At 41.4% G+C, this 25,144-nt stretch overlaps 1 protein-coding gene across 1 annotated transcript in view; it reads right to left on the reverse strand.

The window, feature by feature from the left end:
• The window catches only part of TRPC4 (transient receptor potential cation channel subfamily C member 4), a 206,058-nt gene that overhangs the window by 82,335 nt on the left and 98,579 nt on the right, over window positions 1–25,144 (reverse strand). Inside the window, exon 4 of the mRNA XM_074959934.1 lies at window positions 17,246–17,764. Within this exon, the coding sequence (XP_074816035.1) occupies window positions 17,246–17,764 (519 nt within the window). The remainder of the gene's footprint in view (window positions 1–17,245; window positions 17,765–25,144) is intronic.

A 25,144-nucleotide genomic window follows, 5' to 3' on the forward strand; every position in this document is an offset into this window, starting at 1 on the left:
ATTTACACCAGGAGAGAATCTGGCGTTACATATACTGTACTGTGACTTATTGTATGTACAGTTGTGTGAGACAATCTGGTGTGCATTCCATATGATATTACCTTACAAATAATTTATAGTGAGATAAAATGATCCTATTATAAGAATTAAGCCTTCCCATGACATCAATGAGTGCAGAAAACACTATAAGTGCTCAGCAACATGCAGGTGAAACTCGGAAGGTTTCAGGATTGGACATATCGATAAGCTGTGAGATTGATGATATCTTTTCTGTGTTATATCTAGAAATGAAATCTTTTGAAGGACAGGATGGTTTTGGTGCAGTGTGTAAAATAGAGGATTAACATTGCACATCCTCAACTGGCCACCCCTTCCTTCTACTAGGCTGCTGATACGCAGGTAGCCAAATCAAATTCAAACACCCGTGAAGTCAGATGAATAGAGCGGTTGTTGTGCCACTGCTGATCACTGTGTGCAGCACACACCACCTGTTCCCGGTTCTATTTCAAGTGGACAGGTGAGGGAAACGCATTATAAACAGTAAGTGCAGAGCACAGTTAAAGGACACGTGCTTTTGGGTGCTCTCCTTTCCTTATTCTGTCCCTTCATATTTCTGGCCAGCGTTTATGTCACGTCAATTCCGGTAAATACATCATAGTGTGAATGCAAGAGAAGAGATCAGAAATTACAAGCAACATAGAAGAGGAAGAGCTGGTCACAGTCTATATCTCTGACTCACATTAGCAAAAAGCAAACGCATCCTGCTCCGTTACAAACCCAAGCAACATCTCATGAGATGTAAATGGACATTGACTAAAGCCAGCCTTCCTTCCGTATTCTGCACACCCTCTGGCTGACTGTATAGACTTTAATGGGTTAATTTCAAAGGAACTGAAGCTGTAGTTAACACTACAGCTATTTCCTCTGATCTTTTATTACCAAAAGGCATGATCTTCTTTGCTTCTCCACAACATGATCTTTAAAACATCGTTTTCTCAATGCATCATTAATCTAGGCAGAGTTTTACTATAAAATAAAGAAATGAATGGGGCCAAATTCACACAAACAGGTAGAGGGTGGTGTAAATTGCCCCTCCTTGCACCAGTTAAGTCCCATAAACCGGAGAAAAGATTCACTCAGGCAGAGATCCAAGCTGTAATATGGCCTGAAACTGCCTTCAGGGTTACCTCCGGGGCACTGTTCACTTTTGCCAAGGCTCATCAAGAGATTTATCTCATGCTGAATCAGGGCATTAGCTGGGGAGAATCTAGCTTATAATTTATTTATGTTGAATTATGATTAAATAGGGAGATTATAAAAATGCTCTCTTGTTGGATCATATTAAAGAAGTTCTGTATTAAAATCACAAATTAGTTTGATTCCCCATAGTTTAAATTCCAGGGTTTTGCTAATTAAGAGGTCTCTTGGGTTTTGGTACTGTTTCTCTCCCTCTATTGTGAAACTTGCAAGCTGCTAATTGTGTTAGTACATTTCTAAGACAGAGTCTGTTCTCAAAGCAATTCTTTGTAACAACAACTACTCACACAGAGAGAGACTCAAAGCAATACTCTGTAACAAGAGAAAGAGCACCCAGAGACTCCCCGCCCTTTTGTTGTATTCATCTCGCTTTGTTAACAATTGTGATTAAAATAGAGATAGAGGATGTATGTGGATGGATGCTTGGTGTGGATAATAACTGAATGATCAGAGAGGTGCCAGTCTAAGAATCTAGTGTCCATCGGCTGAAGAAGGCGTCAGGTGGAAATAACCAGAGGACCCCCGGAGGGCAGACTGGAATCCACACAACAGCCTCAAGAATGGGAGAGCCAAAGAACAAGATAACATCTGGCAGCACAGAGCCGTCAGGAATGTGACATCTGCTGATTGATTCAGCAACAGTATGATGAAGCAATTCCCACAGACTGACATAGGAAGAAATTCCTATAAAAATGGACTCTGGAAAGTGTCAGACTTTGGGGTCTGATTCTGCAAACCAACTTCCAGGAGCATCAGATGTGCATCTGACAAGGCCCTGCTCCCTCCTCATGTCCAGGCCACCTGGCCAGTGGCTTGGCATGAGCAACTCTAAGGCTGGTAACTATGATAACAACCTTGCAAAACCTCTGTGTGTGTGTGAATGAATGTGTGAATAAATATGAGATTGAATGGAATGTTATAGCTATAACTAACTGCTTACTATGATTCTTTCTGTATTCACAATAAATGTGGTATTTTGCCTCTTCCCCTTTAATAAGATCCTGCTGGTTTTTATTTTATTGGTATAACACTCTGTGACACATTAGGAATAATAAATACCAGACTGTGAGAGTCACATGTTATTTATTATTGTAGAACAGGGTTTCTCAAACTTCATTGCACCGTGACCCCCTTCTGACAACAAAAATTACTACACAACCCTGGACGGGGAGAGGAGGGGCAAAGCCCAAGCCCTGCCGTCCTGGGATGAAGCCCTTGGACTTCGGTGGGGGGCTTCGGCCCTGGGCACTAGCAAATCTAATACTAGCCCTGGCGACCCCATTAAAAAAGGGTTGCAACCCACTTTGGGGTCCTGACCCACAGTTTGAGAACCACTACTGTAGAACATAGAGGCCCCACCTATGATGAGAGCCTGACTATGCTACGCACCACTCAGAAACATAGTGAGAAACAGTCAAATCTTGCAATCGAATAATAAAGATAAAGGGTTGGAGGAGACAAAATGACTTTGCCAAGCTCTCAAACAAATTAGTGGTAGAGCCAGGATTAGAATCCAGGTTGTGCGACTACTAAGCAAGGGCCCTGGTCACTAGACCAATTGCCTCTTATATGGGGATAAGGGAAAAGTATAGATTCACAAAGTCCTTTAAGTAGCAGTCCCTCATCCCCAGTTCCTCCTCTGCACTGACCTATAGAGTGGGTCAGTATATGAGGGGGAGCAACCTATTCCATCCTATGGAGTAAGGAGAAACACTAGGAGCAACTGCAGGGCTGTCACAGAAATGCCATTGTCTAGCTCTGAGCAGTTGACTCTGTCTACATTGCAAGCAGCATGAATATGCTATCTCATTAGAACAATAGGGCCCTTCCATCTCTGTCTGGCCCTAAAGCAGTGGTTCCCAAACTAGGGGCGCCACTTGTTCAGGGAAAGCCCCTGACGGGCCGGGCCGATCTGTTTACCTGCCACGTCCACAGGTTCGGCCGATCGCAGCTCCCAGTGGCCGCAGTTCACCACTCTTGGCCAATGGGAGCTGCAGGAAGTGACGTGGGCTGAGGGACGTGCTGGCCGCCACTTCCCACATCTCCCATTGGCCTGGAACAACCAACCACGGCCACTGGGAGCTGCGATCGGCCGAACCTGTGGACGCGGCAGGTAAACAAACTGGCTCAGCCCGCCAGGGGCTTTCCCTGAACAAGCGGCGCCTCTAGTTTGGGAATCACTGCCCTAAAGGCACTCTAGAACACACAAGAAAAATATACGTAAGAAATGTTGCTAGGTTTTTTTTTTAAGTAAAGATCATAAGGAACAATAGGGATAAACAATGAAGTCAGGCATGATGGAGTGAGATCATTTTAAAATTCTGACTAAGCATTTCTGAACTAAAGGGACACTATCTGGATTGGGGAAAAGAACTTTTGAATTGTTTTCTCCCCTTACATCTGTTTGCGAAGTGCACATAATTCTTTCCCTTGTTTATTAAATCAGTTTCACCACCGCTCTGGATGCAATCCTGACTCCAGTTGTATTCCCACCCACGTAAGTAAGAAATCAGTACAATTAACCAGGAATCGGAGAGAGGCAGACATGTAACAGTGGAGACAGCAATAGGTGGGTTGATGCATATAGCAGGGGAGGGATCCTGTTGGAGTGTGCTAGGGAAGAGGGGAGCAGATAGGCTGGAGTTTGCCAATGGGGAGGTGAAGAGGAGGGCACTGGGATGTGCTGTGAATAGAGAGACTGCAAAAGGTGAGCTAAGGATGAAGAGGGAGTGGCTAGAATTTGCCATGGGTCCTGGAGCATGCATGGAAGAAGCAGAGAGAATGCTGGAGTGTGCCATCTGGGAGAGGGACGAGGATGGGGGAAGTGGAGTAGATAATTCATAGTGAATAATTTAGTCAAAGAATGTTACATCTTTTTCTGTTCACAAATTGTCCAGGAACTGCTCCTAATTTTCTCAAATTTCTCTATTATTTGAAACTATTCACTGCAAACTATTTACATTCTGTAGACTGTTCACAAGCAGTTAAATGCACCGGCTCAATATCAATTTGACTGAACAATTTGACTGGACAATTATATTGTGTTGCCTAATCAGATAAAGGTTACTCTAAGAAATGCGTTTCTGATGTAAATGTTCAGATTTACAAGTTCCAAATTCATTTTCTGCTGATATTCTTCAATAGTCACTTGAAAGTCACTGTTTCTGAACATTCCGGCCTGTTACGTCCATTGCTAGAATATTCACAGTAAGCTGAACACGAGGTCTGTGAGGTCTGTGAGCACAGTCGAAGCTAATTAGTTTAAAAATTCAAATGACTATTACCAGAATTTATTTTGCAGTATTTCCCAGGTTAGAGAACGCCAGAGGAGAGAGGATGCAGGAGGCATTTTGAATCATGCCAGGGATATGAGGAGGTGGATTGAGGTTATCTGCTGAGTGACAGCAGGGAGTGGAGATAGGAGAGATGTCATCCCTCACTTTGAAGAAGGAAAACGGAGTTTCCCTGTCAGGAGGAAGACATCCCATTTTTATGGGACCATTTTCTTTTCATTTTAAGCAGAACTTTTTATTCTGAAGTACATACACGGAGATGGGCATCAGAAGGCTTTCTGCCAAGGGTTCAAAAGTCAGAAATCAGACTTAATTATCATGCAACTTTCACAAGAACAAACATATTATTTTAATACCAATTCCATTTTTGGCACACCCTAATAATTTTTGAACGGTTGGAGTTGGCAATATGGAAATGTTTCCTTTTCAGTGATGATCATTCTACATGGACATATGAACAACAAAACCAACCACCTTCATTTTAATTTCAGAATAAGTAAAAGAAGATGCACAATGGAAGCCTGTTCTTCTCACAGAATTCACATGGAACTCTGCAGACGCTAATGGACATACACTCACAGGGGAATAAACTCTATCTACTAGGACTGACCATACTAACAATATTCTCAAGGAAGATACAGTTGCATCCAAATGCTTATAGGAAGGGAACTGAAAATGGAAAAGAGCTGCTGTTCCTTATCAGTGCTGTGTACTGTGTTATTCTCTCCAACTTAATAACTTGTGCTAGGTGTCAGGAATTGAAGAACATCAGCATTGTTAACAGTTTAATTGGAATTGTAATGAAATGGGATAAGTACACACCTGGCATTCATCATTCGCAAAAGCTTGTAGACACACGCTGAACAATTAAAAAAGTTAAAATGTTGAAATTCATTTTCCATCATGTGCATCCTTATACTTCCATAGTTATGGTATGCCTATTGCCACTGCTGTGGTAACTGTGAGTAAATGTGATCTTTTTAATAAGAACCACTGCACCTTCCACTGGGAGATCCAAACCCCATTCAGCATAGGCAGCATATAACCAATTATAGTCATACTTCAAACTTGTGAAGCAGATAAGCTGCTTACATAATTTATGCTATTTAACAATATGTGGAGTCTTATCTATAAACACAAAGGCTTCTAAATGATTTACAAAGCAAACATATGGGCTATTTTAGAGTAACTTGCCCCTGCCTGGCAAATGTTTATCTAAGTGCTTGAGGACTATGACTGAGAGTTTGCAGAAATGGGAGTTTTGGAGACATAATCCCAAACTTGAATACTTCACTTCTTACAGTTATGGGCTGCACAGACTAAACATATCTTCTCCTGGTGTTAAAATGTCCAAATATTATCCGTTAGCTTTTCTGGGGTTTGGTAATTTTATTATTATTATTATTATTTTTAGATGGAGACGCCTGACTAGGCTGCACCTTTTCGTTCTTTTAGTTAATGCTTGCATGGCTACGCTCATTACCTGACACATGGCTGCAAAACACCTACATTCTTTACTTCTTCCGGGTTTCTTTCAAACAAAGGACTGACCAGAGGTGTTATATTTGCCCTGTTATTTCTCTTACATATACAATCATTCAGTCTTTTGATTTGGAAAGGATGTTAATTAAGAAGGGCTGCTGAAGTCATTCAAAGTATATCTGCAACATGAAATGCAAATTCTAATCTCTAAGGTCCTCACTAAGGGTACCTCAGGTTTTTGAAATGTATTACTATTTTTGCCTCAAAATCACTGAACAGTTTCTATCTCTTGCTCTTAGCACAAGCGTTAATGTATATGAATTCAAAAAGCACTCATGGAAAATTATCCATGCAGGTTACTGGAGAGCCTGAATACCCCTACCCCTAGTATCGGACAGAGAACCTTAGGATTTGCCTGTTGTCATCTGCTGCAGAGTACACACTACATTGTAAAGAATAGCCTGGGCCTGATCCTGACAGGTGTTGAGCACCTGGCGCTCTTGTCAAAGCCAAGCAGAAATCCTGAGCATCTCCCAAGATCAGGTCCAGAGTATGTGCCAGTACCATTGGTTCTGTTTTAGCTAGCAGGGCAGCAGCAGTTGTTTGGCTTGTCTGGTATCAGATCACCCCTATCAGCTGTAATTATTAATCCTGAGCCATTTATTCAGACTCTGGTTCTCCACTGCATCCAAGCTGCACTCAAATCTAGTGGGGAGTGGTGTCTATAGCGAACTGGTTGTGACTCCTTTGTCTCCAGACACCTAGTGCAAATTAGAGCTGCAGAGGGACTACTACTCTAACCTCTTCTGCTCTGGAGGTTACACATCAATGAATCTAGTGTAGTGGAGATTGACTCAACCATGTCCCCTTCTATCCTGCTCTCAGCACCCGCTCCACCGACATGCCCCTTACCTCCTTTAGCTGGCGCAAAATGAACTTTATGGACTGTAGAATCCATCCTTCAGCGTTTAATCAAAGAATACCTCGTAGCGGCTTCATTAAGGAATCTACAGTAAGAACTGAGTTCACACTGAGCACGATGCTCAAGATTTGGCTTGGGAAACTTATTAAATAGACTGAGTTATTGGTAATCTAGCCACGAAAGGATTATTGAGCTTTCAACATCACGCTGCTCAAAAATATAATATGGTAATTTGTGGCTGCTTCTTGTTTATGCAGTGCTAGCCAGGCTGAATAAGCTCAGGAATCACAGGCCAAGATGTTAATAGAATGTAAACACCAAGGCTGAGCTGTTTATTAGCCTAGGTGCTCAGAAGACTGTAACCTCTTAGTTACAAAGAAGTGAACTGGTTGTGACTCCCGTGTCTGGAGAAGCACCATCATCAAATTATTAACATTCCATGTCAGATAAACTATATTATGAGAATATTGTGGTAAGCACTCAAAAATCAGAAAATGCTGGTCAACATTTTTAACCTTGACCTTGAAGGTCAGCTCTGAAATTCAGTTCAAAGCACCAGATTAAAGGAGCCTGATTTCCAGAAGTCTGACAACACACTGAAATGTCATTAAAGTCAATGTGAGTGGCACTTGTGAAAATCAGGCTACTTTTAATTACGTGCATAAATATGGATTTAGGAGTCTAACTTTCGGCACTTGGGTTTGCAAATATTTAACATATCTAGCTCATGTGTGCCTTGACTCACAGATAGGGAAGAAAATTGGGTAAATAAGAAACCAAGAACAAGATTTCTTTTTAAAAGAAAGGAAAACAAACAAAAATGGGGTTAACCTTAAATAATGAAGCTAAAACGCAAAAATCAATTGAAGTTAAATATAACTCTGAAGAGTAAAACCAAACAAACTGTAAAAATACTGGAAAATCTTATTTTCTAATACATAACATGTGACTGTGCAGCAAGCAGCTGATGTTTTGACCCCTGTAGGCCTCTCTCTGATCAGGAAAAAACAAACAATCAAATATGGCCATCATTAGTTACAAATTGAAATGTGCATGTATTTCCTCAGCGGGCCCCGTCACAAACTTAACGACTGTAGAGCTAAAATATGAAAATCTCATGCTGTTGTATGTTAGGTACAAATAAAGGGGAGATGGTACGGTATGTGTCAGTTTCTCTGTTTTTGTGTTTGTAGGAGAGGAGGACTGGTATTCAACTAATATAGTCTTACTCACATTTCTTAATCACTGGTGAATACACAAAAGCCAAAGCCAGGAATAGTTAGCTGATCTAGAAGAGGGAAGGTATAGTGTAGTGGTTTGAGCATTGGTCTGTTAAACTCAGGGTTGTGAGTTCAATCCTTGATGGGGCCATTCAGGGATCCAGGGCAAAAATTGGGGATGGACACTGTTTTGAGCAGGGGGTTGGACTAGATGACCTCCTGAGGTCCCTTCCAACCCTGCTATTCTATACTCTTAACATCCCTTGCATGTAGTGCTTTCCCTGCCTCAGGTATGCTCTCCACTGGCATCAGCATCAAAGTGATAAAACAATGAGAAAATGGTGCTAAACAGATCTGGAATTTCCACTATGCTGGAAATTCTGATGCTTTGAAATTTTTTTTGCTGCAAACTGGAATGAAAAGCCAAAAATTCAAAATTTCCCAATGGAATGAAAATCCTGATAAAAATGAATTCAGGATTATTGAAATGTTCTGTTTCAGCATTGTCAAAAAACATTTTATTTTGACTATCATTTTGATTCAACTTTTCTATTATATCAAAATATTATAATATATACATACTATTAAATATAATATATAAATGTAATATTTTAATTCATATTTTAATATGGAAGTCTAAATGAAATGAGCAGAAACAAATTATTTCAACATTGGCAAATCAAAATGTTTTGACATTTTCAAAATGAAACATTTTGACTTTTTTCCCCATTGAAAATTGTATCAAAATTGACATATTCCCACCAAATATTTAGATTTCCCACAACACGTTCCCACAAAAATGTTTAGATTTTAACAAGACTGCATTTTTGGACAGAAAATTGTTTCAGTTAAAAGGTTTTGGCTAGCTCTAGTGGTGAAGAGGTTTCAGAGTAACAGCCGTGTTAGTCTGTATTCGCAAAAAGAAAAGGAGTACTTGTGGCACCTTAGAGACTAACCAATTTATTTGAGCATAAGCTTTCATGAGCTACAGCTCACTTCATTGGATGCATGTAGCTCACGAAAGCTTATGCTCAAATAAATTGGTTAGTCTCTAAGGTGCCACAAGTACTCCTTTTCTAGTGGTGAAGGAAATTGGTATGAGAATGAGAAGGAGAAGAAACAACTTGTCTGTCTGATTAAGAAGAACGTTGAGGCTGTCAAATACAAGTTAGGAAAAAAATATCAGATAGCATTTACCTGGACTACAACTGGTGGAGGGAAAAATCACTAACTAACATAGAACTCTGCTTCTGCTCCACCCTCACAGAAGTTGATGAAAAAACTCCCATTGATTTACTCTGAAGGATGTCTGGACCCCAAAACATTACACCACTAGAACACATCACACTGGTTAACTATAACCTAAGGCCATGACACTGTTTCTACCACCTTCTGAAACCTCTCTTTTCTGTATTAATCCTTTCACATGAACCACCTAACTAAATAGGGTGGGTACCCAGGATTCTATCCTGTAACTCTTACAACTTACTGAAGACAATGGGACCTCCATTAAAGATTGCTTGAATGAATAAGGTTTGCTTGGTCTCAAAAGAACCATTTGGTGACTACAGATAGAATGAGGAGCACTGGAATACAGCATGACTGGCAAATTTTAACAAATGCTCACTGATCATTCAAAAATGTGCTTCTTATTTATCAGTCACTCCATAAACAGCTTCACTAACAACAGCACAAAATATTGCTTTAACGACTCTTGAAAAATAGGGGTTTGGAACATTAAGGCATAATATTTACTGTAAAGTCTGCAAGAAAATTCTGTGGATTTTGTTTAGCATTGACTGTTTTTATGCTGTTAATAGGTTTCAAAGACCTCCCAAAGGCCACTCTGTGTGGCTTTTCAAATTGAACAATGTTTATCTTTCTGGTCTCCTAAAAGCTCTCTGCTGTTTCTTGATATTATTTCTCAATTTATCAGATGCTGGCTCCTTCTTCAACCCTTGCACTCATGTTAGATTGTTGCTTTTGACTTCTCTACTGCTGCTCCTCTCCATCTACTGGGGTACTGATTTTCCTAATTGCTGGTGTTGCAAAAAAATTAATATATTTGTGTAGAGAACATAGCAACAACAAAGAGAAGAGGTCAGCACCTAGGCCAGACTAATACCTGCTGACAGAATCCCAAGAACGTGGACTTGGAAATGGACAGTAAACAGATGCACTTAGATCAAAACTGAAATGAATTGCTGGGAGAAGCCAAGCAAAGCACTCTGGGTACCATAGGACAGACAAGGAGATTCAGCCATATAGATATGCAAGGGAAGGAAAGGAGGATTACAATAAGATAAGTATGTAAGGGGGAAAAGCAGAATAATAAGCGGCAAAGAAACCTGACTTTATTCATTTGACTTGCATTAAAATCAATGACCAAATTCTGAAAATGCAGCCAGTGGTAAAAGACGGAAGACAGGAAGAAGACTGTTCAAAGAATAGGGATGAAGATTGAATAAGGACGCAGATGCAGAAGAAAAAGACTGAGAATAATCTTAAAATTCTGTGTTTCCTCCATGCTGAGACCTGACTATTTGCTAATAAATTGTTCACAGAAAGCAGTATGCAAGTAACAAAACTGATAATGAGAAAAGCCAAATTCTGCCCTGGATGTGTGAGCACGGGTCTCACTGAAATCAATGGTAACTATAAATAAGTATCATTAGCGCAGTTTTGAGTCATACTCACTATGGAGACAAAAACATGGAGCGACTCTTTCGGGAAGTAGTATAAATCAGGACTAAATACATTGAATTCAATGCTATTACATTACTGTAAAAACTGTTGTGATATCAGACACCAACTCAGAGAACATTCATCCATTCAAGCATCTTTTTTCCCATTTCACATGTTTTACTGAGTACCTTTTTCCAGATGTACAGATACCAAGATATAATCCCCTGACAAAGAAAAAGGTAAAAGGGAGTTAAAACTGAGATTATGTATAAATAATTTAAGAGTAATAAACATCACAAAGATTTTATACTCATCTCCAAAAGCAACCATTATAAACCCAGATATTTTAGAGTTAAGATTCACTTAAAAGAAATCCAAACATGTCAAGGTATGGAACTGTATAGCTATAGCACCAAAATAACCTTAACTCTGCCCTGTAGTGATATCAAAAGGAAAAAACAATCTTTAAAAATCCCTTTAATCTAATCTGGAACCACAAACATTAAAATACCTTTATTGTAAGAGTATAGTTAATGTAAGGCATCACTATAATGGAAGCAAAGAGTGTGTGTGTGTGTGTGTGTGTGTGTACGCACTTGACAGAGCATGCACATACATGTTGTTTTCTATTGGCTGGTTGCAGCTTCAAAAGAACACATATTGGCATTCAAGCTCAGTGCCTGGTTAGATGATAGAGTTTCTCAAGGTGATAGTATTTCCTGTCATTCTTGAAGTACCATTTTAGATCTGTGATACCATGTAAGTACATATCTCTGAGGAAATAATACAGAAATATAACTCTTCCATACAAAACCATCTGTATATATCCCTCAGGTTTGTAATGTGCATTTTGAAATCAATGCAAAAGAAAAATGATCAATTGATAATTGTTTATTATTTATTTATTTTTATCCCCTGTCCTGGGCAGTTTACAATCTACATGCATTCAGACTGACCATTGGATTTGTTGACAGAAAAATGTTGGCCTGTAATTCAGATATGGGGTTATATGAGGGGAGTGAGAGGGAAGGACTAGATGATCCCTTCCAAGCCCTACAGTTCTATGATTTCTTACCATCCTTTCTATACTTATGAAAGGAATCATATGTAAATCAGATAAAGTTTTATATTTGATTCAGGAAAACAGAAAGCTTTTTGGCATTGTCCATCATGCCCCATGATCCTAGCACCGTGATAGCAGAAATGACTAATCAGGTCATTGTCAGTTGTCACTGTCAATGTCAATTGATGTAAACAACTGAGACTGATCAATTAAATGTTCACACTGCACATTGCTGTATGGTTGTGGGACATTAGGGAACAGCTGATGCGCATTGCTAATTGTTACCTAGCAACAATAGGTGTTGGAAGCAGGTAACAGGCAAGTGGGGGAAGGAAGGGACAGGAGTCAGACCAGCAGCAGCAGCAAAGTGTCATTTCTTGCAATCGATCAGCACCAGGAGTGTTAACAGAGTGGAAAAAAAACCTAGCTTGGGGGCTTTAACCTGCATCCTGTATTAAAGTAATATTGCAACTAAGTAGTCCAAAAATACAGAGTGTGATATTCCAGTCACTGGACTGATAACATCATTATCAACAGAAGCTATCAATGGTGTCATCGGGCATTCTCCACCTCAAAATCTAAGTGTCCTGCAACCTTGTTATTTATTAAAGAAGCAAAAGAGGCAGGCTGCCCATCAGATAGACTCCCCACTTTGTGATTCATTCTGAGAGGATTCCAACCTGGGAAGGAATTTTTCTGGGATACCTCCTGAGAAAGTCTGAATGGCATGATCACTGTATTGTGGCAGACATCAACAGAATACAAATGCAGAACATGAGCAACTTTTACTGCACAGAGCTTCCAAAATGATTTGCATACATTTTTGAAGGCTTTTTGTTTTTTCTTTACAATGGGAATTTGGCACTCAAGAAAGATGTGGACTGACAGCATTGCAAATAGATGTTCACTATTTATCTTTATGCAGGATAATGTACAGAGAGTAGCAGCAGCTTGTAAACCACCACATTGCCTTTAAAGGGACCACATCCACTTGAGAGAGGCTTTTTCAATCTCTATGTCAGTTCAATCAAGCATCCTGTCCTCATTTTTGAGGCCCCTCCACGACTCCACTTCTCCTTAGTTATCCTGCCTTGTGTTTTTAAGAGTCACCCTCCTTTGCACAACAACAGTGCAATTCTTCTTCACCCATTTGTGTACTTCTCTCACAAGCACCTCTGAACTAGTACCACGATGAAACTGGTACATGGAACACTCTCCCCCCATGTCAAACCATAAAGTCACGAGCCTGATCTACTTCCAATCCTTCTCAAGACCCACAACTGCTATGATGCCTACGGTAAACCACTTATAGATGTCAGTACAAATTAGTGATATCAGAAATAAACAAAAATATTCCCATCTTAAAACTTAAAAGAAAAGAATATTTGAACCACATGTTCCTATAATCCTTGTCCTCCTTCCTCCAGTTTTTGTTATGTTGACTTGTTGCTTCTTGTCTTAAATTAGACTGGATGCTCTCCAGGACAGAAATTGTCTCTTACAGTAACTCCCCACTTAACGTCCTCTTGCTTAATGTTGTTTCGATCTTACGTCCCTGCTCAATTACAGAACATACTCCATTTAAAGTTGTGCAATGCTTCGCTATAACGTTGTTTGGCTGCCTGCTTTGTCCACAGCTGGAAGCCTCCCTATCAGCTCCCCTACGCCCCCCCCTCCCCCACAGTGCCTCCCGCCCACCGGCAGACCCCACGGATCAGCTCCTTCCCCCTCCTCCCGCTGCCTCCTGCCTGTGGCAGTCAGCTGGGTTGAGGCGTTCAGGAGGGAGCGGGAGGAGCGAGGACTTGGCGCACAGGCTCCCCTGCCTCCCGAAAGCCACAAACCAGCTGATTGCTGCAGTCAGGAGGCAGGGAAGGGATGGGGGAGCCTGTGCGCCAAGTCCTCACTCCTCCCTCCTGCCCCCTGAACGCCGCAAGCCAGCTGATTGCTGCAGGCAGGAGGCAGGGGAGGGAGGGGTAGGAGGTAGAGGGGAAGAAGAGGTGTGTTAAGGGTGGGGGCTTGGGGGAAGCGGTGGAGTGGGCGGGCTGAGGGTTGAGCCTCCCACCCCAGTGCTTGCAGAGTAGGGGAAGCTGCCGCAGCTGCTGTGCAACATGCCTCTCCTAGCCTACAGGACCTTCAGCCTCCTTGCCTGCCTCACTGTCTCCCATGCCAGTGGGCTGTGCCTGTGTGGGGTAAGGTGGGGGCACCTCCCAACTATAGTACTGTACTGTACTGTATGGCAAAAAAAAATTCCCTGGAACCTAACCCCCCCATTTACATTCTTTCTTATGGGGAAATTGGATTCGTTTAACATCGTTTCACTTAAAGTCGCATTTTTCAGGAACATAACAACAACGTTAAGTGAAGAGTTACTGTACTATGTATTTGTACTCTGCTTAGCACAATGGGCCCCAATTTCAGCCCTGCTGTAATTTTAATAATGAATGGTAATAATAATAAAGGATGAGAGGTATGGGATGATTGATGTGTCAGGGAGGGAAGGAAATTTATTGTTCAGCTGGTTTGTTTATTTTAATTTTGTGGGGTTGGATGTACAGTAAAGGCTATTTTTCCTTCTATTTCTTGACTGAGTTAAGTTGAGAGAAAGAAAAACAAAAACCAACCACCACCACCACAAAATGATTAAAACTCAAATAAGATTGCTGAGAAACAAAATCATATTTTTTCCTGATACAACACAAACTTATCTGGCATTAATTCTGATTCTCAGTGGCTGAAGCCCATGGAGCAGGGAGAACAGTTGTATCACCCAAGAGATGATGTTCTAAGACAGGTCAGATCAAACAACAGAATATCTAAAGAATAGCCCACATCTTTCCCTGCTATTCCTTTTCCACAGGAATAGCCTACTTTGCCTCTAACACCTTCTGCCAGTCACCAGAAATGCACAGAGGAGATGGGACAATGCTCATATCCTCCGCTTGGATGGCTACAGTACTAGGTCAGGATCCTTGGTGGGATCCTGGGTGCAGAGGCTTTGACGTTCTGATTTCTCGGGGGTGGTCAACCCCTGATCTGCCGCAGGCCCCGCCCCCACTCCATCCCTTCCCCCGAGGCCCCACCCCTGCCCCACCTCTTCCCACCATGTTCTGTCCCCTTCCCTGAGAGTACCCCACCCTCGCTCTGCCTATTTCTGCCCCCGCTCCTCCTCCTCCCCCACAACACCTCCTGCCTGCCACTGAACAGCTGATCCTCAGTGGGTGGGAGGTGCTGGGGGAAATGGGGAGGAGCTGATCAGCAGGGCCCGCTGGCACCCACTAGGTTTTTTTCCGTGGGTGCTTCAGCCCCAGAGCACCCTGGAGTTGGTGCCTCTGCCGGAGTGGATACAATGGATGAGGTAAAATGGAATTCCCAGAATACAGCTGCACAGGACACGACAGAATTTAGCCCTGAATTTGCTGTCATAGAACTGTTTTGTTTTCTAGGCTTTCCATATTTGTATCTCATACAATGCCTTCTCTTATTGTAGTCATTAGAAACAAAATAATGCGTCTGTTGTGTTTGACAATATTTGTTCCACCATCTAATAGGCAAATAAAGAATATGGCAGAGAAAATAAGCAGAACCTACTTCTATTTAAGGGGCTGCTGAGGGGAGAAATAGTGAAAAAGATTAATAGAAATTGAAAAAAAATATCAGAAATGTAGATGATCCAGTGATTTGGAATCATTACCTTGAGAGTCAGTATTGCTTTAATGTTTGCCATTACAAGGACTCTATAAAGGGTAAACATCTGTATTACTGCAATTTAATTAGGCATGGAAATCAGCTGGGACTATACAAGCCATTTGCACTTGCAGATGTCTCTCACTACCTAAAACTCAAATTAGGAAAATTCAAGCTTTGCAATTAGGATTTCAAATCACTGTTCAAAATCAGAACTGCTTTTAAATGCATGAATTCATTGGAAGATCCAAGTCACAGATAAAATTTGCTAAATGAAGTATAAATTATAAAGTAGGATTTCACATTTTAAGAAATACAAATGAAACACACAGAGATTAGCTTCTAAAAAAGGTCTGATGTACAATTTCTGAAAGTACATCGCAGTAAGTAATTTAGGAAACTGGTGAGCATGCTTCCTGAAATAATGAAACAGCAAGTGAAAAATAGTGTCAACCACTTCTTGCTATACTAAAGGCCAACTGTGGGTCCTTCTCCAGAATTAGATCATATGGAGTGGTCTTAACCATGGCATACCATGAAATTTAAATATGAGATAAGTAAGCAACATAGACCTTTTCCAAGTCAAATATATATAGATAGATAGATAGATACTCAGTAGATCATTATCTTGATGTTGACTTCCATGTGTTGGTAAATATTAGCTTAAATGAAACCACAACTTACTAGGTTAGGCCCAGATTCTGCAAACTCTACCTGTGTACTTAATGTAAAGCATGTAGGTTATTGTTTGCAGGATCAGGGACTTAATAGCAATGGGTGAATAGGTTCAATTAAAGTAACGACACCTTGAATCTTTGCCCATTTTTAAAACCTGAATAGAACCATTTTAAATTATTATTATTAGTAGGAGTACTACTAAGATTTGAAATGCTCTGATATACTTTTCTACTTGACTTTACGCTTCTGCATTGGAGTTGCTGCTGAAAGCAAAACTCCCAAATGACATTTGGTAATTTCCAGCTAGGATCAGATGCACACATTTTGGAATCTCATGAAAAACTGATCTTTCTATCTAGGTTCTTATACTGTACCACAGCACATAAGAACCTTACAAATTTTAAAAGGCACGCAGGGGATTTCAGATTCTCATTAAATTTCCAGTCCAGTTTGGCATACCTGGAAAATCTTTAGAATAGTATCTCCTTTTGGATGCTTATTCAAACCAAAAATAAGTATCAAACTTTTAGGATTTACCTATTGATATTAATTAGTCACCAAACCTATAGTAACAACAGGCATGTAATTTAACTAGCATGTAAATACGTGACATGCCCACTTTACCAGCCACACAGTTAATTAATCAGTTTTGAGAAGTACTCTTTGCAGTTCTTACTCTGTTACCAAAGACTTGCTTAATATTATTCTGTGCTAGTGATAACGTATGCTCAGGCGAAAAACAGATAGTCCCCCAGGATCTGTGATATGATACAATATTTCAAATTCCAGTTTTAATAAACCATAACAACCTCTTACGTTCTTCCAATAATAAAAAGAGCCCATTATAGAACAAAAAATAAGCAGCAATCTGAAGTTGTCTCTCTTAAAGGGCTGTGTTCCAGGCAATTATCTATCACATTATTGCTACTAAATACGCCTGAACATTCTCCAGCACACTTACCTCTTTTTGTCGGTACTTAATTGCCAGCTTCAATCGTGCAAGATCATTACCATTCTGTTCTTCTATCAAGCTATTGTCGTCTCTGTAATTAAGAATAATTTCCAATTCTCTGGAACTCCGTGTCTGATCCAGGAGGTCTTTTGCGAATTGCTTGCATTGACGCGACAGCTCTTCATATTCTGACTTAAACTCATTTTCCACCTTACTCAGTTCCTGAAGCTCCCAACTCAGTTGAAATGCTGTAAGGAAAGGATCCTCACTGGACAACGCAATCAAAGATGGACTTGCCAGAGCCTTGTAAATGTTGAGTCTGGATCGAGAATGGCGAAGGCTGTCCACATCTGAGCTTGAGACGCATTCAACACAGTTGCAGCGGACTTCATGTGGTCTAGGTACAGAAACCCCCTTCTGTACAAGAAGCTTTATGATCTCATAATTGTTCGTATGGGCAGCCAAAATAATGGGTGTAATGTCTGGTGTGAATTCTGAGAACTGCTTATCCAGCAGTATTGGTGGCACCTGTGCAAAAAAGTGAGAAAAGTTATAGATTCTTATTTCAACAGCAGCAACAGTAAATTAAGCTACGGGATAGTTCTTCTTGTAAAAAGTTGCACAAAACAATTTGGAATTAATATTCTATTTGGCAAATGCAGCTCCTTTTTTGATTCATAAATTGTGAACTAGGTGATCTTTTCACAACATCTTTTTGTTATTTGTAATTGTTTAATCAATCATTTGCTCTAACAAATTGTAGCCTATGGTTATTCTCAAACAATCGGCTACAGCTTTTCATAATGTCTATCTGGGCTGTGTGATAAGTCACTTAAGAAAGATTGTTTTGTTTCTGGTCCCTGATGAGATAATCTAAATTTTATAAAGAGGAGGCATGGCTGGAGAAATCACTGGGGCTTTGAGTCTCCCAGTGAGAGAGAAAAAAAGGTCCCTGCCACAATGAGCTTGCATTTGTAAGGCCCAGTCCTGAATACACTTATTATTAGGTGTCAAGATTAGTCTAACTGAAGGAAAATGGGATGGTTTGTATGACAGAGCCCTAAGCAGATAACATATAAAGGACTGACAATAAACAACACAAGAGAGTTTTAAAATACTCTTCCTTTTTGTGTGTAGGTTTTTTGTAAACCTTAGCTCATAACTGTTCTTTGACCCTTATTAATTCTCCTTGTATATAGTTCTATAATCCATACTCCTGGCAGAATTCTGCACCACTGTGTGTGCGCAGAATTTATGACCCCCATAGATTTCTTTGCATACACACAGAAAAATGACTTTCTGATGGGGATGCAAAGGGAAGCCGCAAGAGTGGTCATGCATCCCTCCCCAGCAGTATGTTTTGGGTGTCCAGGGCAGCCGGCAGAGAGGTAAAGCAATGTGCGGCAGGAGGTGGGACTGGGGAAGACCCGGCTGGTGGCTTCTATCCTGCGCCAGGCTCAGCTGCTAGTCCTGGCTGTGCTGGGGAGGAGGGGACTTCCTCTTCCCCTGCACAGCATCCGGGGCCATGTCAGACCCACAGATTTCTCCTACAGCTGTAGGAAGCTCTGCAAACTCCCACCTCCCCACCACACTTCCTGCACCCATCGCTCTTCAGCTGCAGGGGGAGGGATCACTGTACAGGGAGCTGCTCCCCCATCTGCCCAACCCCCATGCATCCAGACCCCCTCATACCTATACCCTCCCATTGAGCCTCACCCCCTACACCCAGAACCCTCCCCCCGATGAGCCCCACTCCCCCTGCAGCTGGATCACCTCAACAAGCCACCCGCACCTGGATCCCCACCCCACTGAGCCCTCCCGCAGCATCTGGACCACCACACTGAGCCCCCCCAACACCCAGACCCCCCCTTCTGAGCTCTATGTCCCCATACCCAGCCCCCCACTCCCCGCTGAGCCCCAACCACCATCACCTAGACCCTCCTGCAGAATCCCATTACCATTGCACCCAGAACCCTCCATCAAGCCCATGTGCATTCAAATCCCACCCACACCCGGATCCCCCATTGAGCCAGCTGCACCCAGATTGACCCACAAAGAACCCTCTCGACCCACACCTGGATCTCCCCACACTAAGCCCCTCCACTTGGATCCTGCCTTGCTGAGCCTGCCTGCCCACACCTGGTGCATCTGGCAAGGAGGGGCAAGGCCTTGGGGTGTTTCTGGGGCAAGCCCAGTCTTTGTGCTTTGTCAGAGTTGGGTGCAGCCTTACTGCTGAGTCCATGTCCTGGGGTGGGGAGCTGCACAGTGATCTCCCACTTTTGTGCAGCCAGTGGCCTGTGCTCCCCAATGCCATGCTGGAGCCTCCACATTTATTTGACAAATAAATTGTGCATAATTTTAAAATGTTGTGCACAGAATTTTTAATTTTTTGGTGCAAAATGCCCTCAGGAGTACACCTAGCCTATATTCTTTTCTATGTTCCTTCTCTTTTGGAACCCCAGCTTAACTTCTGTTTTCCCAGTCCAGCTATTAAAGTGCCATTCAAGAAAGTGACCTTATAAATATGAAATCTTTACACTCCACATTTGTTCCTCTTTCAAAACTTCTGATTCCTTGTTTTTAGCACAATATAAAATTTCGCCAACTGCTACCAGTGCTAGGTGATCCTGAAAATGTGTCTACTTTGTACATCTTTACTAGCTATAAAGAGTCTGGAATGAGAACTTATCCAGCAGTTCTACCAAGTATGTATATATGTGATGAAGAACAGCTTGCTCTTGTACAGCTTTGCAGTGCTGAGAGGAAGGGAAGTGTGAACTCAGCACATAAGACTTCGAAGGCACATTGGGAGCAGCTGTTTACAGCACCAATGTGCTATTTTTACAGTCACTTTGTAACATGGTGCACAAGGAATGATTCCCCCCCGACACACACACTGCTATATAAACAACACACACAACATTTTGAAGGGTGCCTGTGACGCTTCCTAGGGGTACCCAGGATTGGGAGGCACCTCACTACCACCTGCCTTTAACGTGAGGAAGCCTTGTCTCTGCCTGCCGGGGGTCATCTCCCAAACCCACTGACCACGGGCAATACCAGCACTCGCCAGGCCTCACAAGTCCCACTGTCACTCTACAGATTAGCGACAGGCATACTCCAACCCCCAAGCCCTCTAAGTGTCTCCCTGGCGTGTCCAGCCTCATGTCCACTGGACACTCACAGCATTCACCAATCCACTGCTTCCAAAGAAACAGTTACACTCCACCTTACCAGTACCACCTCAGATCACTGCTCCTCTCAGCACACTGAACACTTAGACATGTTTACAGTGAAATCAAGTATCAGTTTATTATCAAAGCATAGAGATTCATGTAGAAGTATTGGAAACAAATGGTTACATATAAAATAAAATCATTGTATGTCTTCTAGAGCTTAGACTTAATTAACAGGATACTTTCCTGTCTACTACAGTATTGCTCACCCAAAATTCCTGCTGCATTTTTGCAGACAGGTTGGCTATGACCCTTCTTTCATAAGACAAGCACATTGTCAGTTTGCTTCCTAGGTGAAGGACTCAGTGTGTTCCGTTACACTCTCGAGCAATCCTTTGTTTTTCTTCATAAACAGGACCTCTCCCTGTTACTTATTTCTTCCTGTAGATTTCCTCTCTTGTATATTTTGCAATCTCTCAATTCGAATTGGGCTAAGTATGTGGCATACAATATACAATACACAAATGGCCAGACAGGGAGATAAGTGTCTGTTACCTCCTGCCTTGAAGGAACATTTCTGAGATATGTCACCTCTTGGTGACCTGCCTTAACTCCAAGATCTTAAGAATATAATTTTCAGTATAGATAAATAACCCCTTAAATATTATCTGTACATATATTTCACAACAATTGTGATGACCAGTGGGCTCCTGGCTCTCAGTAGATACTTCACATGCTACCCTTCAGTGAACTACTGTGCATATATCTGACCCAGGGGATTCCTGTAAAACCCTATGTACCCTCTATGCCCCTGCCAGCTAGCACCAAGAGGTCCTTGAGTTACAGTGCCCCTTTAAAAAGGGAAAGGGATAAATAGTTGAATAGTTTGTTTTAACTGCCACTGTACATTGAGAGGATGTTTTCAGAGAACTATCCACAAAGACTCCAAGATTTCTGTCCATCTACTTTAGACCCTGTGATTTTGTATGTAGATTATGTTTTCCAATGGGCATTACTTTGCATTTATCAACACTGAACTTCATCTGCCATTTTGTTGCCCAGTCGCCCAGTTTTGTGAGCCATTTGTAAATCTCTACTATCAGCTTTGGACTTAACTATCTTGAGTATTGTCTGCAAACTTTGCTACATCACTGTATACCCCCTTTTCCCAATCATTTATAAGTATGTTAAACAGCACAGGTCCCAGTACAGATCTTTGGGGTACCCTACTAGTCACCTGTTTCCATTTTGAAAACTGACCATTTATTCTTTTTGTTTCCTATCTTTTAACCAGTTACTGATCCATGAGAGGACCTTCCCTCTTATCCCATAATGGCTTACTTTGCTTAAGAGTCTTTAATGAGGGACGTTGTCAAAAGGATTCTGAAAATCTAAATACAGTATCTCAACTGGTTCACCCTTGTCCACATGTTTGTTAACTCCCTCAAAAATGCTAATAGATTGGTAAGGCATGATTTCCCTTCACAAAAGTCATGTTGACCCTTCCTTAACATACTGTGTTCATCCATGTGTTTGATAATTCTGTTATTTACTGACGTTTCAATCATTTTGCCTGGTACAGAAGTTAGGCTTACTGGCATGTAATAGTCAGGATCACCTCTGGAGTTTTTTTAAAAAATGGTGTCAAATTAGCTATCCTCCAGTCATTTGGTACAGAGGCTGATTTAAGTGATAGCAGAACTACTTACTGTGTGGTATGTAACCTATTTCATATCTGAGTTCCTTCAGAACTCTTGGGTGAATACCATCTGGTCCTGGTAACTCATTACTGTTTAATTTATCAGTTTGTTCCAAAATCTCCTCTATTGACACCTCAATCTGGGACAATTCCTCAGATTTGTCATCTAAAAAGAAAGGCACAGGTGAGGGAATCAACTTGAGCTACTGTGCAGTGAAGACCAATACAGATAATTCATTAAGCCTTGTCTTTGTCTTCCTTGAGTGCTCCTTTAGAACCTCGATCATCCAGGGCCCCACTGATTGTTTGGCAGGCTTCCTGCTTCTCGTGTACTTAAAAGAAATTTGCTGTTAGTTTTTGTGTCATTTGCTAATTCTTATCAATTTTTTTTTGCCTGCCTAATTACACTTTTACACTTGACTTGCCAGAACTTATTTTCTTTTCTATTTTCCCCACTAGGATTTGACTTCCAATTTTTAAAGGATGCCTTTTGCCTCTAACCACATCTTTTACTCTGCTCTTTAGCCAAGGTGGCATTTTTTTGGTACTCTGACTTATTTTTTATTATTATTTGGGGTATACGTACAGTTTGAGCCTCTATTATGGTGTTTTTAAATACTTTCCATGCAGCTTCCAGGCATTTCACTCTTGTGACTGTTCCTTTTAATTTCCATTTAACTAGCTTCCTCATTTTTGTGTATTTCCCCGTTTTGAAGTTCAATGCTACTTTGGTGGGTTTCTTTGATATTTTCCCCTTTACAAGGATGTTACATTGAATTACAGTATGGTCACTATCACTGAGCAGTTCAGCTATATTCACTTCTTGGACCAGATCCTGTGCTCCCCTTAGGATTCAATAAAGAATTGTTAGTTCCAAGACTAGGTGCTCCAAGAAGCAGTCATTAATAGCGTCTAGAAATGTTATCTCTGTATGCCATCCTGAGGTGACATGTATCCAGTCAATATGGGAATAGTTGATATCTCCCATTATTATTGGGTTTTCTGCTTTTGTTGCCTTGCTAATCTCCTGGAGCATTTCACAATCACTGTCACCATTCTGGTCAGGTGGTTGGGATAAGAGGGAAGATCCTTTCATGGACTGAGAACTGGTTAAAAGACAGGGAACAAAGGGTAGGAATAAATGGTAATTTTTCAGAATGGAGAGGGGTAATTAGTGGTGTTCCCCAAGGGTCAGACCTAGGACCAATCCTATTCAACTTATTCATAAATGATCTGGAGAAAGGGGTAAACAGTGAGGTGGCATAGTTTGCAGATGCTACTAAACTGCTCAAGATAGTTAAGACCAAAGTAGACTGTGAAGAACTTCAAAAAGATCTCACAAAACTGAGTGATTGGGCAACAAAATGGCAAATGAAATTTAATGTGGATAAATGTAAAGTAATGCACATTGGAAAAAATAACCCCAACTATACATACAATATGATGGGGGCTAATTTAGCTACAACAAATCAGGAGAAAGATTTTGGAGTCATCATGGATAGTTCTCTGAAGACGTCCATGCAGTGTGCAGCCACAGTCAAAAAAGCAAACGGGATATTAGGAATCATTAAAAAGGGGATAGAGAATAAGATGGAGAATATGGTATTGCCCTTATATAAATCCACGGTACGCCCACATCTTGAATACTGAGTACAGATGTGGTCCCCTCATCTCAAAAAAGATATACTGGCCTTAGAAAAGGTTCAGAAAAAGGCAACTAAAATGATTAGGGGTTTGGAACGGGTCCCATATGAGGAGAGATTAAAGAGGCTAGGACTTTTCAGCTTGGAAAAGAGGAGACTGGGGGGGGGATATGATAGAGGTCTATAAAATCATGAGTGGTGTGGAGAAAGTGAATAAGGAAAAGTTATTTACTTGTTCCCATAATATAAGAACTAGGGGCCACCAAATGAAATTAATGGGCAGCAGGTTTAAAACAAATAAAAGGAAGTTCTTCTTCACACAGCGCAGAGTCAACCTGTGGAACCAGGTTGAAGCCCCTGTTCCAGCTTCTCCTGAACATCCTTTTACATTTCTGGCTACACTTTTCCCCTCACCTTTTCATATACACACACCCTATCCGTGTCCCCACAAAGTCGCGGGACCTCCTTGTCAACCGCCTCCTAGGACTGGCCAAAGTTGGCATCTATAAGACCAGAGAGAGGAGGTTGGCTGAGGGGGTTTCCTGTGACTGTGGGGCCTATTTCTGATCCTGCCTTCTGTCCTGTATACGGCCAGGGTTCCTCTGGGCAGCATCCGATGGCTCCCCTGACACCTTCAAGGAGCAGTGGGCGCTGTCCGGTGTTCTTTGATCAATGTCCCTTCAGGTTCCCTTGTTTCACCTTTTGACCTTCACACCTGCCCCAGTTACATTTTTGGTTGTCCCCTGTAATTATTTGAGTTCCTGGGCCTTGTGGATCCTCCCCAAAGACTGTGAGAGGGTCCTTTAGCAGTGGGCGGGCTTGAGCCCACCTACTTCCCAGAACCCAGTAGGATCAGTGAGACCTCCTCTGTAATTCCTATATATTTTGTACCCTGGTATTACCATGTCCCATTGCATATTATTGTTCCACCAGGTTTCTGTAAGGCTTAGTATATCAATATTCTCATTTAATAACAGCCATTCAAGTTCACCCATCTTAGTATTTAGACGTCTAGCATTTGTATATAAGCACTTATAAAAATTATCACTATATAGTTGTCTACTTTCAGGTGCTGCAAGTAAATGGCATTTTTTTTGTTTGGTTGGTTCTCTTCAGTTCCTACCTGTATTTTATGAATTTCTAGTCTCTCCTCTTTCCTAGAATACAGAATATCCCCATTAATAAACTGTCCCCTAAGGGATGTCTCTGTCTGAACTGTGTGCTCCTCTGCACCAGTTGGCTTTCCCCCAGCCCTTAATTTAAAAACTCCTTTATGACCTTTTTAATTTTAAATGCCAGCAATCTGGTTCTCTTTTGATTTAGGTGGAATCCTTCTTGTATAAGCTTCTCCTTTTCCCAAAAGTTCCTCAGTTCCTAATAAACTTAAATC

The sequence above is a fragment of the Natator depressus genome, chromosome 1 (assembly GCF_965152275.1).
Source record: "Natator depressus isolate rNatDep1 chromosome 1, rNatDep2.hap1, whole genome shotgun sequence".
NCBI lineage: Eukaryota > Metazoa > Chordata > Testudines > Cheloniidae > Natator > Natator depressus.